Source organism: Sceloporus occidentalis, unplaced genomic scaffold (assembly GCF_023333645.1).
Source record: "Sceloporus occidentalis isolate IW3139 unplaced genomic scaffold, rSceOcc1.0.p SCAF_25, whole genome shotgun sequence".
NCBI lineage: Eukaryota > Metazoa > Chordata > Lepidosauria > Squamata > Phrynosomatidae > Sceloporus > Sceloporus occidentalis.
In genome coordinates this window covers 8,390,742-8,409,744 of record NW_028317005.1, presented here as the reverse complement: position 1 = coordinate 8,409,744, position 19,003 = coordinate 8,390,742, and the positions used below count along the sequence as shown (strand labels likewise).

Here is a 19,003-nt window from a genome sequence, read left to right as displayed (position 1 = left end):
TTTCCAGCCCCATAAACCTTCTCAAATGAGGTGCCTAAAAAATCTGACTGCCACGCGTTAGTATTTTTTTTTAAACATTTATTTCGTTATACTAAAGAGTAAAGTACAATGATCTTATAGAAAAAAATGCTCAATGTATGTGATTTTAATTTAAAAATAATAAATAAACCACATTAATTAATGTCTAATTATATTCAATGGCAAACATGGTAGATAACATCCAGTGTAATCATAGACATAAAAGGAATTGGTGATCCTTAAATGAGAGAGTTTGCTAAAGGAAATGCTCTTAAAATATGGAGGTGTGCAAACTATACAAAATCAATATGCCTGCAAAATAAATATATGAACAAAAAAGGACAAAATAGACTTGATAACTTCTGAACTTCTCTTTAGCTGCATGACATATAAAAATATAAAGGACCAAATAAAAAAACATTATATAAAAAATATATACATGGTAGAACACAAACAATATCATAAATGCGTATAATACATAAAAAATGCAAATAAAATATTTAAATAAATACATAACGATAGTGTGTATGTATCTGGTTTATTACCATAGATCTAGCAATTAGTCAAAAGCATAAACTGTAAAGTAATACATTAAATACCGGTAAATATATTGTGGAAATAAAATGACAAAAGCCCATGATAAAAAAAGTGCAAAGTAATTTACAAGTTAGTTACATTGTGCAAAAGGATACATTTAATATATGACTGATATTTTAGTATGGGTTTGGAAAGACCAGCAATACCAAAACATACAAAACATTTTTTTTACAATGAGGAAATATTCTTAATAATACATTTAATTGGACAAAGTCACAATGTTTTTTTTTTCCCTTCTGCATGTATATCACAAGTGTTTAATGCACTGAAGTTTTAATGTGCAGGAACTTCATTATGCGTATGGGGACTACCCCGACAAGTTGCTTTTGCAAGGAGGGCTTATATAATGTGTAATTCAGTAGACTCAATAAATCTCTCTTATCTACCAATGCATTAAGCAGGGATCATGTGCTCTTCTTGCAGGAGAAACCTACTGTAGGCTGCCCTTCGTAATGCATAGCGAACATCAGCGAGCTGTTTTATTAAATATACTCCGTTGCATAGATCCGTAACTTTCCCCCTTTTAGTTTGTAAATTTTCCTGCTAAGGAATAATCACATATTAATCTAGAATTGAATGGCAAGTTTTCTTTTTATTTCCCTATTCAATTTTGGAAGCATTTGAGTCTTGTCTCGAAATGATAGATTGTCCTAAATATTCTAGAACCCACATATGTGCATTAAATTAGATAATATTTCGAGAGATCTGACATTCTTTGTCAAATGCCAGACACAACCACAAATTTTCTCTGTCCGAATAGAAATTTCCATATGATCATCTGTGTAACTAGTCGCAATTCCCCTTTAGAAATAGTAGGAAGGAAAGAAAGAAAGAAAGAAAGAAGGGGGGGGTACCCATTTGTATCCAAGAACCTGAAATGTATATTAATCATTTGTTTCATAAAGTAGAGATTAAATCTCACATGACCTTTATAATTGGCATTTGATGAAGTACGTAACATATTACCGTGATCTGAAATGTCCAAATCATTTTGTGCTTCAGTTTTTTTTAATTATTTTTATTATGATTATTATTATTATTTTTTTTCTTGTCAGTTTGAAGGTTTGTTTGGTTGGGAGAGCTTGTTCTGAATATGCAACCTGAAAGAATATTCTTCTCATGCAGCCCTTTTGGTAAATGCACTCATATGGGTTTTCATGCATTAAATTATGAATAAACCAGTAAATAAAAAAGTTTAACCACATCAAATGGAAATATAGTAAAAAAATGTTGTTTTTTTTTGTTTTGTTTTTTACAGTTTTCACTTTTGGTGAATTACTATATATATATATATATATATATATATATATATATATATATATATATATATATATATATAATAAAGGAAAGCCAGCAGTCCTGTATTTGCACAAAGAGAACAGGCACTCTCTAGTAATATGCAAAAATTAAGAAACATAGAATTTAATGGCAGATAAGAACCATTCGGCCCATCTAGTCTGCCAACGTTTTGTTTCTGATGTAAGAACAACTTTACGCCTCTCCCATGCATGTTTAAATTGCCTCACTGTAATAAAAAACTCCAAAAAGCTCTACAATACCTAATACTTAACCTGCCAAGTTCTAACACTGTTTCCACCCAAGGGTTGTATAGATATTTAGTATTCCTGCTTGCTTTAAAACTGAAATATTTTATTTTGTGACAGATAATTGGCATGTAATAGAGTAGGGAGCTGCACGATAAGAGGAAAGAGAAGGGGTTAAGAATAATTCAACCTAAACTATTGTTTTTTTAAAGAAAGCAAGCCATACCTACATATGTGTTGAACCTATTTTTTAAAAACTTGTTTGTACTATTAATGATTATGAGATCGTTGTATCGATGTTCTATGTCTTCATCTGGGTCAATGACAAGCATACTTTTATTCCTATAGCTTTACGTTGTGATGTAACGGAGACATTCAAATTATGACCAATGTTTCCGACTTTTCAGCCAAACGCTTCCTTGCTAACAACATTATTTCTAAACACTCCGAGACACCTGGGAATATCCTAAGAATCGTACGGTGGTTGTAACTGTTTCCGTGATCCTGCAGAATTCATTGTGAACCATGTGCTAAGTACCTTTTATTTGATCAGAAATCCTCTCGTAGGCACATGGGATGCAAGGCAAGCTTTACTGCTTTCAAACAGTATTACCCGGGAGCAGTTTACTTGTAGTAGGCGATCGTACGCAGAATGCCCTCTCTACAGACTGTTCACATACAGCCACCCCATGGACGGGGAAGCCAACATCTGTTTAACAGCTTGGAATGTAACCTGGAACAACTTTTCTTTCTAAACAACCCCTTTATCATTAATCAATTAATATGTAGGTTATAGATTTTTTTTTATGGATTAACTGAAATTAGATTTCGGTAATGCACAAAAGTTGAACCGTAATAAAAGTCAGAGCCCTTTGTCTAGTTCTAACAAGAAGTGGGAGCAGTTTCAGGTGCTTAAGCCAAAATATCCAGAAAATAGGTTTTGAGTAGGCTTCGTATAGACGGTTGAGGTGAAGAAGAAATTACATTGGTCAGGAACTCATTGAATGCTAATCCTTAAAAGATACAATGATAACGTAAAATAACAGACATTCCCTGATTTCCTTAGCTTATTCTCAGTTGTGCTTTTTGGTCAGTGACGGTTATTTGAAACTTAGCTATCCCATCATTAGAGAAACATGAATAAGCGAAGCAGAGGCGTGCTTATAGACGTGTTGGACTTCTTCTTCCTCTCTTCCATGCTATCCTCATTATCTGTTTTCTCCAAAATGTATTTCTTCGCTGCAACAAATGGTGGAATAATCAAGCCTCATAATTTTATACCCAAACGGACCCTCTTAAAACAAGTAATTAAAGAGACCAACGAGAAAGCATTTAGTTTAATCGACTTTTATATAAAAAAGGCATAATATATTTTGTTTTCATGACACTAAACTCGCTGTGCGCTGTAATTAAACATGAATGTACAAAGCATTAAATGCCTCTTCAAAGTACCGAAGTAATTGACTAGCAGTATTTTAAAGGAGTCCTTCTGCTATGCTTGTCTTACCGCAATATATTTATATGTCGGCTGTTGACAAGCGTCCCTGGAGCTCGGTATTGCATGGGCTCGTGTGTACTGCAAAAGAAATCACGGCATTAAATATGGCAAAAACATTAAATGCTCCTTCCCTAAAGCACAGGAGAACGGATCCAGAATTCTGGATTTGGACATATTTCACCTTCAGCAGATGGGGAGTTGTTTTTCTTTTTCACTGTAGTTATTGGATAAAATTCCTTTTTTAGGGTATGATTAATGAGCGTTTTAATTAAGTTTTGCATGTCGGCATAGTTTATTAAACTTGCATCATCCCCTTTTTGCTTAGACATTAAACATCAATCTTAGCAGTCTTGTGCGGATTGTTAATATTTCACCAGATCGGCGCTGCTAGCAGTGTCTCCTTATTTTTGTAGGCACCTCGGGGATCTTGGAGTCTTTCACTAACATGTTTAAGTAAAATCCAGTGCTTCTTTTTTTTTTTTTAACCATTTGCTTACCGTCAGAATTCACCAGACTACTGATACTAATGCCAGGCAGTCTAAAATGCAGCATTTCGTTCTAAAACACTTTTTTCTGTGTTAATTTCACAGTGGTCGTATTCACTGGAAAAGCCAAGTACAGGCAGCATCTTTAACATCGCCTGGTCCGCGGATGGCACTCAGTTGGCTGGCGCCTGTGGAAACGGCCAGGTCATCTTTGCACACGTTGTGGAACAGCATTGGGAATGGAATAATTTTGAAGTGACCCTAATAAAACGACGAGCAATGCAGGTTTGCTTTAATCTGTTATTTATTTTTATTTTTAGAGGCTTTTCTTATAATTAGTGTTTCTCTCTATAACATTTTTTTTTATAAAAGAGAAAAATTCATAAGGCGGTAAGTGAAAAGTAGGTGTCAGCGCCACAGAATTTGATGGCGCTATATAAAACAATAAATAATAATAATAATAATATTTGTAATAAAGGAACACAAAACTGAAATGAGAGAGAGGAACTTGAAACCTCCAGGCAAACCTTTCCTTTTAAGAATATCATAAAGCATGGTTTTCACAGAACAGTCCTGATTTTCGAGTACTGCCCCAGGTTGCTTCCCCATTGTCTCCCCTTTGCAAGCAGTGGGTCAGTTGAGGACATCCTCTGACTGACCCTGACCAACCCAGGGAGGTAAAAAATTAATGAAGGTCTGTGCTTTGATTTGATTGATAAGAATTTGCTGAAATGTTTCATTCGGATCCACAACAATGCCTGTATGTCCCAACCGGACATCGTTGTTCTAACTGTATCTCTGAGAGATCCTAGGAGCTTGCCAGTTATAACTCTTCAAGTGATTACTGTCGGGACCAAACATCTGAGTATTTTGTATAGAACCCTACCCGGTTTCCCAGAAGAAATCCCAGTGTCTTTAACTATGTCTGCCTGCTTTCTAAATTCTACAAACATTTGTCAGCGCCCGTATTGGAGCAATGCTACTTTTTGGATGCTCTCCAATTAAAATATGTGGTTAGAGGAAATAATTGGAAAGATATAGGGAAAATATGCCGATGTGAGCCAAGATGAAAGCTTGACAGCGTTTTCTTTGCCAGGTACGCAACGTAATTAACGACGCCGTAGATTTACTGGAGTTCCGTGACCGAGTAATTAAAGCTTCTTTGAACTACGGACATTTAGTCGTTTCCACCTCACTACAATGTTACGTGTTTAGGTAAGTAGGCTGCGTATCCGTGTTGTGTTTCCTTATATTCATCGCTTTTCCGTCATGTTCAGGACGAAGGTCTTTTAATGCCCCACAATACAAAACCCTGCTCCTTTTTTGTTAAAATACTGCCATAGGAAGCAGGTGGTAATATTACAGCTAATCCACTCTGTAGTGCTGAAAAGTCGAAGAATCAAAACATCTGCACCGGTGCCAAGAAAAACCTTTCAAGTAATTGTTTTTGTAGCTTTTCGTTCGAAGTAAAGTCACCTATTTTGCAGAGTTCCAGCTTTGTTGTTATAACTTCATGATCTGGGTGCTTTTAAATTGATTTGGAATTCCACGTTCGGGTATAGCTGTGAGATAAACGTACTTTTGTTTTCGTTTGTTCCCCGTAATAGCTATTTAAAAGATATAAGTCCGGCAGCAGCCATTCCTTGGCTTGATTTATACCACGTTAAATCTTTGTTAAATACACATCTTAAATAAAAATGACAGTGCTAATTTAATTAATCATGCTTAATACTAGGAGTTTCTAGTAACAATCAAGACCGAGACGCCTTCAAAGCCTTTAGTTTGGAAAGAAACTTGGAGTGGAAACTTGGAGTGTGCTTTCTAAAGTTCATCTATGATGAAATATAATACCGTATTATATCCACCACCCCATCCCAAGTCATTTCAGATATTTACTTTTGTTGCATCCAGCTTCACATCTATACTATAGATGCCAGTTAGCACAGATACTGTAGGAGCTTCCCAACAACTAAATAAAGCATTAAAAGCAATAACGGTGGACATGTTATAGCATTATCATTGCTTGGCGGGACACGGTCGATCAGAAGCACAAACCTGGGGTTGATGATAAGCCTTGCCATTTTTATATAGCACATACATACATACATACATACATACATACATATATATATATATATATATATATATATATATATATAATTAGGAGATTGAGGGGGAGAAAGCGATCATAAATGGCAAAAAGTAATGTTTGTGTGAAATTATTAACCTGACCTTTTGTTCTGCTGCAGTACAAAGAACTGGAATACACCTTTGATTTTTGACCTCAAAGACGCAGCTGTTACCTTAATTCTACAATGTGAAAGGTAAAGTATCTTACGTTTTATCCAGGAACATTTTATTACAATTTGTACTCAATATCTTCGGCTTTCTTTTTATATTTTTTGGGGGGGGTGAATTTGTAAATGAGGGACACAAATGTAAAAAGTCTAATTATGCCTGTACGGGGGCATCCAAAACAAAAATCATGTTTTGTGTAAAACAAACTTCAGTCCCGAACCCTTCTACTAGGAGTTACAGCGAAAGAAAGGGGTTCATGAGGCAAGCACACTTTCTTCACTTTCTTCACGTTCTTACTTCAATGCATCTCTCTGGAATAGTGTTTGTTTGGCTAGTCATGGCCTACTATGTTATTATGTATTGATTTATGTAGCAGAAACAAGGGGTACAGTGGCCTGATAAACTTACAGTTAGTGTATATGTATAGATATGTGTTCTACGCATATTACACACGTCCTGATTCCCTGGACTGAATCTTAAATCAGAAAGCTATATCAGAAAGCTATATCAGAAGCTGTCTCTAGAATTTGTAACTTGCTGTCCTATACAGCAGCAATATAAAAGCACATCGAAGGCAGTTTCTGCAACCAGAAATCCTATTCTTATGATTAAATCCAAACTAAAGTTTTATATACCCCCTCAAATTGAATCCTAACCCACTGATTTATTATAAGACTCTTAGATCAGTGTCATATTTGTCCCTTTATGTATATAAATTAAGCCAACAATTTTTGCCAGTCCTGTGTTCACTTCTCGTTGGCTGCACTATGTGCTAACCGCGCCGTCAATAAAATATTACATAGCTCCGGCATTTCTAGCGTTTTGAGCATTGCAGGGGTTAAACGAATACTCCAACATGCACATGGCTAATTTGAATCAGAAGCACTGTTAAGGCATCCCTTTCAATAAGCCATATGCTCAGTGTTTGCTAACAAATGAATGGAATTCCTCTCCACATTCCTTACGCTCTAGTGTGTATGAAAGCACTGGATTCAAAACTCTCCATGGACTGAAATTACAGCGGAGTCCACCCTCAGTCACTTCCCGGTTTAAATAACCACCCTGTGCATAGCCAGCGGCACACGGCGGGACTGCCGATGTTCCCTTTACTATATGTCCTAATTTACTAAAACCATTAGAGGAACTTCCAAGGTTTCCCTTTACTTGATGGGACGGAAACATTTTTTGCGGATGACATTCTACCGGTTTCAACAGACCCCCTTTTGGTATTTATAAGTGTAATGGATTGGTGTGGAATTAGTCTTTCCTCCACAATTCTCCAAGAACAGTACATTACCTTCCCTTGTGTTAATGTCACCCTAAACACTAATGTGGACACCACCTCACAGGAGGCCTACCGCTTTGCACTTCTTGCCAACCACCTCACGTTGTCTTCACCTGTGTCACCCCGGACTTCTCCTTTAATATCCAGAGGGACAAAGACACAAATACCGTGCAAGACTTGTTTAGTAAGGGAGTATTTCTCTCTTTTCAGCAATTATGTGATCAATACGCTATTAATAAACATGTTTTTTTAATAAATAATTAGAAATTAAACATCTGGTTATCCCTCAAGATTGTAAGCTTGCGAGCAGGGCTCTCTCCACCTAATGTATCGGTTTGCCTTAGTCTGTCAATTCTCGTCTTGTTGTACCCCTTGAATTTATGTATTGTATTAAGCGTTGCGTAAATTGTTGGCGCTATATAAATAAAAGAATAAAAAATAATAATAACAGAGACATCAGTCCTGTCCTATTCATTGCCAAAGACTTGGACACCTTGAAGGGGTTATTTCCTAGAGGTCCCAAATATCTGAAGGGCAATCTCAGTGTGTTATTCATTACTAAATGCTTCACGAATCCAAACTGATGATATGTGATGTCAATAACTAATAATAAATTATATCATACTTACGGAAAGGAACTCAAGTGAGATGGATGGGTTGGCTAAATAAATGAACCTTGATTATATCTTATTATTATTTATTGTTTTTTATAGCGCCATCATATTTTGAAGCGCTGTACAATGGGTAGACAGGGCATAACATGTAGTATGTAACAATTTAACTTACAGAAACAACAGGGGAGGAGGGCCCTTCTCAAACCAGCTTACAATCTTATCCCTGACTCTAGGGCTAAACACCAGAATAATTGTACACATAAAGTACTGATACAATTTTTATACCATTTCATGCTATTTCCTTTTTTATATTTATTTCTGTATTTTTTGTTTCAATTTTCTAGGATAGAGATACTTCTATACACAGTTGAGACAATCTGCATAACATGGAATAGACTGTAGTATATTTCCTGTTACTTTGTAAAACTATCTATAAACATGGTTTCCATGTTACTAAGTTATTGTATCGGATATGTCATGACTCAAAAAAATAAAAATGGAAGTGAAAAACCATTGACGTTAAAGTAATCCAGCAACTTCCATCTAGTGTTTTTTTCCCCTTCAAAATAGTAATTACCTGCTACTCCGGTATGGAAGGGGCAACAGTCTACTTGAATTACTGGTCAGCAACCAGTGACTGCTCATTTGACACAGGGCGTCCTATGACATCATACCGTAGCCCAACCAATAGATTAAATAAAAAAATATGAGAGGGGAGCCTTCAACACTGCACGGGGACAAGGAAATGTGGTGGTATTCAAAGACACTGCTTTTTAATAGTCAAAGTATTGCTTTACTTTTTTTATGGTGGACAGAAGATATGTTTTAATGTTCTCATTAAACATTTGTGGGTTAGAAGAAGCTCTGAGCTTCCACTTCCGGTCAGTAAAGTCATAGAAATATATTATCCTATGTAGAGAACATCATAGGTGTATACTGTACGTTGTAACATGGTTTGTGGCTTTTTTTAGAGGTATGTGAGATGTGTAATGTGGAGTTCCTTGTCTGGCCGACCCCTAGGCCTGCACCTAATGCACCTTCACCGTGATCACTTCCTTCCTTGTTTCCTGCAGGCATTTCCTTCTGGTGGATGGGGGAAGTTTGTATTTATACTCTTATGAAGGTCGTCTCATCTGCACACCAAAGCTTCCAGGAATGAGGGCAGATAATCTCAATGCACAGACTGTGTCTTTGAGCAATGATACCATTGCCATTAAAGACCGAGCTGACGAAAAGTGTAAGTTCATTACTGTAACAGCATGCCGTCATTTTATTTCACTGATAGCTTACTCATGTGGCTGGCACTGTTCCTATGGTTGGATCAAACGCCCTTGGCTTCCAATGTCCCGACTGTTTGGGGAATAAAAATGATGTGTATGTTGAGACATCATTGCCTGATTTCACTCATTTATTTATTTATATTTTTTTTTACTCCTAGGTGGTTGGGTAATTTTTATAGTTTATTAACTGTGTTATAACTGTTATTTCACCTGAATGTCGTATCAAGCCATGCTCTTCTTTTAGTGAATTTCATGCTTCTCAAAAAGAACCCCAATGAAAAAGTGGCCAGACAGGTCAACGTTATCTCTTTAGACCTCCTCTAATGCTATCCAGCCACTTTATATGGGTTGAATAACTCTAATGCGCAACTAATAACATGTTTATTCACCACTTTATTTATTCACACAAAAATAGAACTTGTGTTTTAGTTAAAATGTATGTATTTCAATTTCAGTTATCTACTTGTTTGATGCATTATCAGGAAAAGCACTGGGAGACGGGAAACCTCTCACACATAAGGTAATACTTACAATAGTTTTTTCCAATGTATTATGTTTTAAAAAGAATGGCTTGTCTTTTGTCCATTTTTTGCCGAGTTGTTCATGAACTATCGAGCGTAGCATTTTGACATAAAAATATGTCCCACACTGCAGAAGAAAAGGTCAACTCCTGTTAACTGGAGCATTGTGTCTGTTTTTTCTTTTTTTTTGCTGGACCACACACATTTATGAAAAAAGAATATATAATTGAAATATTAATGAGTTCTAGGAAGCCAATTTGCACAATTTTAAGACATTAATAAGCTTTCAGAATTCTTTACGTACAGTTTTTATGTATTTTAACTCGCTTTTTGTCAGCAGGCTGTCTACGCCAAGTGTTCCCTTACTATTTTCAGTTTCTACAATTTCTTGTTGCTTTATAGTTTAAAAACAAATAACTGTGAAAGTTGAAAATCTGTACATACCAGCTGCTTGCCTCAACAAATATGATAAAGGGTTAAAATTCCCTTCTATTACCGATCAATAGATGGATTAATAAATGTTTGCTCCAAAAAAGTTGCTGAAAGTGTCTGAGGGACCACCTTAGTAACACCTGATTAGTGACGTGTAAAACATTACTATATTTAAGTTTAATTTTATTTACTAAAATTAAGACAATTCAATTTTAAGGATTAAGGAAGCAATATAAAAATTTCTAGAAATTATGGCTCTTAACGCTCATTAAGCTTCAGGAACCCCAACACCATCTTTAGGCAGGTGAAATTAATTTTAAGAGGCAAGAGATGGGCCATTTTTTGTCCCTAGACCGAAACCAATTGGTTTTCATATTAGCATGGCTTGAGCCATTTCATGCTTGGCAGAAATAATCCTGCATAAATTTTTATTTTACTCCATTATTTTCTTTTTTGCTCTAGATTGAAATAGTCGAAATCGCACTAGACCACGGTGGACCTGCTAATGAACGGAAAGTTGCATTTGTTGACAAAAACAGAGATCTGTATATCTCTCCTATAAGAAAATTTGGGAAAGAACAGAGTGCAATAAAAATTGGTATGTTCTGTAAATGTGTTATCCTTTTTCTCGGGCTCTGCATGATTATTCCATTAGTCCATGTTGTTAAATTGGTGAGTGTTGTTGATTAGTTCAGATAGTCTTTGTAAGTGTAGGTGAGGTGAAGGTGGTGAACTTCAGGACAGGATATTGATCAAGCGATGCTGGGTCTTCCAGGCTGGGACATTCATCTTGGCGTATGCCGAATGCTGTGACAGTTCCAATTTAAAGTGTTGTGCCATGCCCTTTGCCCTAAGTTAGCCGCAATTCACTTAGACATCAGTAGGTGAGCTGAACATAAAGATAGAGGGGCATATATAGTTATGGGGCAACAAGGGCATGTACATTCAGAGAGAGTACAGAATAGGGGGATGTTTAGGGCTGTGGAGCTGTAAAAAGCATTAGCATTAAAGTTAGAAAGGTGGCATGATGCTTATTGTCTGAAAGCAACCTAAGGTGAAATATTTTTAACATTAACTCATGAAACTCCATAAAGTACAAAAACTGTCAAGAGCTATATTTACTTTTATGTTTATTTGTCAGGTACCATGGTGCACACTGTAGCCTGGAATGATGTGTCTAACATGCTCTGTGGACCTCAGGATAATCGTTTCACCGTTTGGTACTATCCAAATGTAGCATTTGTGGACAAAGAGCTCTTACCAAAAACAATATTTGAAAAAGATGGAAGGTATAGTGTGCATGTTTCTCTCATACAACCACAAGTGATTTGAATGTCGCTTTGCAAAAAATTATTTTTTAACAGCACTCATGGTTCAGCATACAGCATGACTCCTAGAGGTTCATGTGTTAGGTATCTTTTATTGGTACAAAAATCCAGTGCTTTGGCATACTTGGGGGGTCTGTCTCAGGTGCCACTCATCAGGGACACAGACCTCCAGCCAGGGCCGTAACAATCATGGTCGCCTCTTTAAGGACCAGCTAGTGATGCAGAGAGAGTAAGGATCCCCCTATCAGATGATCTCTCGCACTCTCTCCCTGCACGCTAAACCAGCGGCAGGAAGTGACATCACATCTTCTTCCTGCATGCTTAAGCAGTCTGTATGCAGGAAAAGAGACACACCACTCCTGCAGGTAAGTGGTGTAAACAGCACCATAGGCAGGCTGTTTGTGTAGACTGTTTGGACACTGACAAGCTGTTTGATGGCAAAGATGTCACAGACAAGCTGTGTGGGGGACTGACAAACTTTGCCAAAAATGGCACAGACATGCTGTTTAGGGTCACTGACAAGCATGCCTTCAGCTTTCCTGTGCTATGAGAAGCTGATTTGGGACAAAGATGGCACAAACAACTTGGGGCACTGACATGCTATTTGGGGACAAATAAGCTGCTTAGGGGCACTGGCAACTGTTTTTGGGCACAGATGGCACAGACAAGCTGTTTAGGGGGAAAGGTGACACTGTGGGACATGTTGCTTGGTGAAGTCGGGGGCTCTGAGGTAATATTACACCCTTGCCTCCAGATGGTGACCTCCAGTCCTGCCACTGCGTCACGGACTCGCAGGTATATGTGCATCCGCTGCAGAGCATTGCGCTCGGTCTGCGTGGCAGTGTGTGCTGATGTTGTGGAGCGGCGAGTGCTGAGCACCCTGGGTGACACACTGAATGTCGCTGATGCTCTGGTGCATAGTGTATCCTTCGTGTGCACTGCTAGCTAGCTGGACTGTGAGAGTGTCGTCATGTGTACCCTCGTGAAAACGCCATACTAGATCACCAGAGAACAATTAAGCAAGTCCAGAAACAGAGGAGATAAAGCAGTTTACAAATATGTGCAATAAATATTCCTGTAAACTTTTTGTAGGTGTTTTTGCATTTTAAAATTGTATTCTTTCTTTCTTTTTCAGCGAGTACAGCAAAACTCCCCATATTGTGAGTTTTATTGGTAACAGGGTAACAATCAGAAGAAGTGATGGCTCGCTTGTACACATCACTATCCCCCCCTACCCATCAATTCTTCATGACTATGTCAATTCTTCCAAGTGGGATGATGCACTAAGGCTATGTCGTTTTGTCAAGGTAAATACATCATTATAAGTAAAGGTCTTATTAAATCATGAATACTCTGTGGTCACACCTGCTCGCTATCACATAGTGAAGACATCAAGTGACTTTGATCGTGGTATGATTGTTGGTACCAGATGAGGTGTCCCAGGGTTTTAGACACAGCTGACCTGGGATTTCTGAGAGAGGTCAGAGGAGAATGGCTAGACAACACATCGAGTGCCTTAGTATGTCCCTCAGGTGTTAAACACGTTGTTTAGAAGGTTTCCTAGACACACACAGTTGTGTTACCTGCTATCCATTTTTTTGGAGGCTACTGTAAAATATGAGATTAATACTCTTAATAAAAACACAATAGGCTTAAAACTACCACTGTTGTTCCCTTCAACAACTTACTTCTCTTGTGTGTATTCATGTTTGACGTTATACAGCAACACTAATAAATAGAGTATTGACTGATGTGAGCTCTTTTGTTTAACTTTGTGCATGGGACCATTTTTTACTTAAATAGCTTTATACTAAGTTTGAGGATGCGCTGTCCAGAAGATTAGTTACCAGAGTCATTTCGTATTCTCACTGCTGATAGTACTCGGCAGAGTCATTTTAAAGGGAATGGGTCTTGGGTCTCTCCGAGGCCATGGACTAGCCTGTAAATCCGAAATATCCGAACAAGACAAAATGAGCACATTCTGTATTCCTATCTTGGCAGCAGGTTCAATGCTGTAATCATTTGTGCTTTTCACTATCTAAATACAAGCCGACTCAATGTATTTTATAACAAAAGTATGTGCATTGAAATACGGTAATTGGGTTTTTCTCATGAGACATCTTTTTAATGGAATGCATCTGTACATTGTGAGCTTGAAAGTAGGACCATTTTATTTACGATTAATGGGAGAAAGAGGGAACACCAACCCATATAATGTGTGTCAGCGACTTTATTCACTACAACACTGTGTAGGCATTCCTTTGGTCCACAAGTTGCTTTAGTCTCTTCTCCCTCTCAACTGTGTCTTTGTGATGATATGGTGAATGCATTTGTTTTATGTTATTTATTGCTGCCCCCCCCCCCCCTTTGCATTATTTTGTGGAATATTTTGGAAGCAGTGGAGCACAACCATGAAGAAAACACATATTGATCTTCGGTTGCGGTGTCCTTTCAGTATGTCATACCTCACCCATTAAAAAAAATTAGCACTGTATAAATAAATGAAGAAGTAGTTGCTTTCCAGCCCATTTATGTATTTTTACAGTAGTTTCTTCAATACTCACTGTGTCACATCCCACCACCCATGCATCCGAACATCATTCATAGTTTGCAGTCTTTGGTTCTTATTGTTGCTGTCACACTAAAGCGGACGCAAAAACTAAATCTAAGCAGTATTGGGAATCAATTCATATTTTTGCCAGTTCTAACTCCTTTCAAGAAATGGATCTGTTTGATGTTGGTGCAATCTCTATGTACTGTCCGAGGGGTTAACTTTTTCTATTTGCCTGAATACTTTCAGGAGCAGAGTATGTGGTCTTGTCTAGCTGCCATGGCTATTGCAGCTAAGGAGATGACGACAGCAGAAGTAGCATACGCAGCAATTGGCAAGGTACGGAGACATGCATAATTACTCCTTAAATACCAGTTTTATCTTGATGTGCTTTTCTGTTTTCTGCAGTGTCTTTTATTTTACAGATTGATAAAGTTCAGTACATAAATTCAATCAACGATAAGCCGTCGAAAGAGTCGAGGTTGGCTCACATCCAGCTGTTCAGTGGGAACTTCCAAGATGCTGAAGCCATTCTCCTACAGGCCGGTCTCATATACCAAGCCATACAGCTCAACATTGACTCCTTCAACTGGGAGAGGTAACCTTACAGCCGTGTTATTTAAACAAAGACTTCGTTACATTTCCTCATTAATATTTTGAGTATAACGGGTTAAACCAAAGCTGCAGATTTCAAGGACAGCCGTGCAGGCTCAAGAGAGGATAAAAGGGCAGTGTCCATTATATTGATTTTGGCTTTCCAGAGTTTCTTCACTGGTTCACTTTAGGTCTGTTTGCTCATTTTACTTGATTCAGCTTGGTTTCCATTCTCCCATTTCCCAGTTTAATCTGCATTTTCTATTGCTGTACTAAACCATTAATGTGCAAAAAGGTTTGCGTTTAATTGCATAAACTTTAGGCAATAACGTGATGAGTTTTTGCATATTAAGTGCCAAGAATTTCAAACTTTAGGGATTAAGGCCACAATCAGGAGTCTGATTGCTTGAAATGCCTGTTTGAATGGATGCATCTTGAATCAAGTTTCCCAAGCCGTAGCAGTGTTATTCTGAGTCTCCGAATTGCAACATTGAATTTAAGGAGTTATTACTGTAATGGCTACAAATAAATAAAACAAATGTGGCAATTTTTGTTGGCTAAAAAAAGGACACTTTATGCATTTCTTTCAGAGCACTGGAGTTAGCCGTGAAACACAAGACGCATGTCGATACTGTTTTGGCTTATCGACAGAAGTATCTGAACGACTTTAGCAAGAAAGAAGGCAACGAGCATTTCCTGCAATATGCGGAAGGCGTAAGTAACTGCGTGGACTTGCCAATTTTATCCTTGCTATCAAGCTGGATAAGCGACCTGCAAAATTACATTTTAACCCCTTGGTGCCCTTAGACGGACGGGTACATCCATAAAAAGGATTGAAAGATGCTCCTTAGGGGGTACCTGTACACCCTGACTTTTTTGCTGCATGGAGATCAGCCTGGACTCCCCTGAGAGCATTGCTGGTTTTCTGATGACCCCTGCGTGTACAATCACTGATAATAAGAATGTGTGATCAGGCTTTCCCTTCCAGTAGGTGTGAATGCTGACTCCTACTGGAAGGTCTTTGGAGGAGAGACCCAGCAGATTCTATCTGGGGCCTGCTGGGATCTCTGATTGGTCCTGCTGGCTGATGGCACACATTGCAATCAGCATTTCAGGCCCATGGAGCCCTGCTTTCTGATCACAGTGTGACCAGCACAGGAGAGATCAAAGGAACCACAGAGAAAAATAGTTTCTTCCCCTTCAAAAAAGAAAAAGAAAAAATATTAAAAGCATGGAAAACTGAAATAGATAATATAGGCAGTATGCTATTCATTTAACTTAGTTATTTTTCCAAATAGAAAGTTTATATAATGCTAAAGGAGTTCCAGATGGGCTTCACCAAACAAAAAGGATGAATTGCTCTTTAACCAATATGCTCTATTGGTTAAAGAGCAAGGGTCCAATTTGTGAGGATTGACCATTTCCCTAAACAGTAGTACGGGTAGAAATCAGGCACCGCAAGTATGTCCGTTACGCAGTCACTGCACGATTACTGTTTTATCCTGTGGTGAATAAAAGCCTCGGCTGGTAATGCTGCTGGAACCCAACTTCTATTTCAGAATCAATTACCGTGTTCCTATTTGTGCATTTCTTATCAGTGACCATTTATTTGGATCCACAGTGGCCACAAAAACCAAAAGCTTCAGTCACTAAGGACCAAACATTTTCATCTATTAACATTTTATTTTAGTATCAAGGGCATGCACAACCAGTTTCGTTATTCTTTGGCTATGTGCAATATAATACACTTTATGGCAAATGCATAGCTGTACGCTGTATGCATGTTCCTGTATGGCAATTTACACACAGCCCGGATTAATATATATATATATATATATACCGTGTATATAAAGGCATTATATATCTAGGTAATACTGCCCAGTCACGTAGGAAAAAGTTTCGATATATGCTGCAAATGATAAATGCAACCTCATTTGTTCTGACAAAGGAAAATGTTCACTAATTCATGGCCTGATAGCAGAGATACACACAGTGTATGTATCAGAATACCAATCTTGTGGTCATGGATTGCATTATTCTTAATATTTAAGAGAAAGCCAATAGTTGCCAAGAGGTGCATAGTGTTTGATGATCGCTTTGTAGAGTCCTGGCAAAAACTAGGAAAAGGGGACATCATAAATCTAATACTAAGTTTCTAACAATTAATTCGATCTATCTGCATTAAATTATTATTATTATTATTTTACCTTTACCCTAATATGCCCTGCCCTGCCGTTAACTGCAGAACCCATAATGAATGTAAATCCGATGAATGACGGCATTTATGCCATTTTAATGCCCATTTGCTGTGGTCTCCACACACTGCTATCTTTATCTCGGCTCCACATCATTGTTCCTTCTCATCAAGTCATGTTTGATTGTCTTCCCGTGCCCTTCAGAGTGCTTTCGTTCTATCCGTTTGTACTTCTCACATTCATACTGTTCTAATCTTACATCTGTAATAAAGTCTCCATTCCTCTCCAGAGTCCTTCTCGAAGATATCAGTTTGATGCATGCTCAGCTCAATGTGCTGAATGCGGTAACGATTTGCTAACTATTCACTTTCCAGAAGTCCTCCCTCATGTCGCCAAGACGCATCTCCCTGGGGCGTTCTCTCCTAACTGTCCATTACATCACTTTACATCCATTCTGAATACACAAATACAGATTTACTTTACTTTTTATACATCCTTTACCCTTTCTATGTTTATTCTATGTTTTTGTTCATATGCGTGTAAAAAGCAAGGCTTTATTTTAAACATAATGTAGAGGATTAACTATTCGAGTGTATATATCTTTCTTGATTAGGAAAACAATATGTAAAGACTACAGTAACTTTTACAAATAATAAAACTTAGTATTTATATATATTATTATTCTAACTATAATAAGACAATATCTATGTAAATTATTACATTATATATATATATATATTGTTGCTGTACGCCATATAAATAGGTCCAAAATGCAAAAATATCAGCCAAAATATACCTATTACAAAAATCCCAATGCAAGTGTAATTAAATGATAAATAAAATGTCACAATGTCACCGGCAAAAAAAGCAGGCATGTTGGAGAAAGCATGGGTGCTATTGGTCTATTTTTTTGCCTTTTGCAGATTTAAGTAGTTAAAGTAGATCTTAAATTTCACAAACCCTGCTTTTTGCTGCCAGTCCACTAAATAAACCAGTGTAATGGAGATTAGAGATTAAAGCCATATCTATGTATCAGAAACCCACTTTATGCGCATACAGTGGGAGCAGCAATCTTAATTTCCTCATCTCGGCATTATTTTTCCTCCACGCTAGTGTTTCTTCCCTTTAAGGACCTTTTTTGTAGCCTTTGTAAATGAAGACTGCGGAAAAAGGGAGTTTTGGGAGTTTAGCCGAGATAAACTCTTACAGCAAAACATTTCCATTGATTTATAACAAGAAGGTTCAAGCGACGGGTAATTTGAATAAACACGGTTAAGATAAGAGCTGTGTTCATGCGCCAGTTATTCGTTTCTGTCCTGCCACATATACCAGCGATTAGGTAAGATGTTTCTTTTAAGGAATTGTCTGATTGATTGCTTTATGTCTGTTGCGCAGGTTGAGGTAGACTGGGAGAAAATCAACGCCAAAATTGAGATGGAGCTTGCTAAAGAGAGACAGAGGGAAACATCCGGAACCTCCGTCAGGACTAGCATCTCATCGCGTTCCTAACCAGCTTATCACAGACACGCAAATGGCCAAGTACCTGCTACTATCAACCAGACAAAGGATCAATTATAACAGAAAGCAGGTTTAAAGTTGCTGTTCCACTTAGCCAGAGCATTCTTTGAACAGTCTGGTACGTTAAGCAAATAATCCTTAGCATTCTCTTCTCACTTTTAATCATATTATAAAACATATGTCATCATTGCATTTAATAAAATATGCAATAATGGACTACCTTTTCATTTCAACAGTAAAGCCAA

General features: G+C 37.6%; 1 protein-coding gene across 1 annotated transcript in view; it reads left to right on the top strand.

Moving 5' to 3' along the window:
• Positions 1-18,749, top strand: part of LOC149300366 (intraflagellar transport protein 80 homolog) — a 38,339-nt gene extending 19,590 nt beyond the window's left edge. The window contains exons 8-19 of the mRNA XM_089485317.1: positions 4,248-4,427; positions 5,239-5,357; positions 6,392-6,466; positions 9,413-9,576; positions 10,075-10,139; positions 11,035-11,170; positions 11,714-11,861; positions 13,036-13,207; positions 14,701-14,790; positions 14,877-15,049; positions 15,636-15,759; positions 18,636-18,749. Coding sequence (XP_089341443.1) covers positions 4,248-4,427; positions 5,239-5,357; positions 6,392-6,466; positions 9,413-9,576; positions 10,075-10,139; positions 11,035-11,170; positions 11,714-11,861; positions 13,036-13,207; positions 14,701-14,790; positions 14,877-15,049; positions 15,636-15,759; positions 18,636-18,749 — 1,560 coding nt within the window. The remainder of the gene's footprint in view (positions 1-4,247; positions 4,428-5,238; positions 5,358-6,391; positions 6,467-9,412; positions 9,577-10,074; positions 10,140-11,034; positions 11,171-11,713; positions 11,862-13,035; positions 13,208-14,700; positions 14,791-14,876; positions 15,050-15,635; positions 15,760-18,635) is intronic.
• Positions 18,750-19,003: the final 254 nt, after the last annotated feature.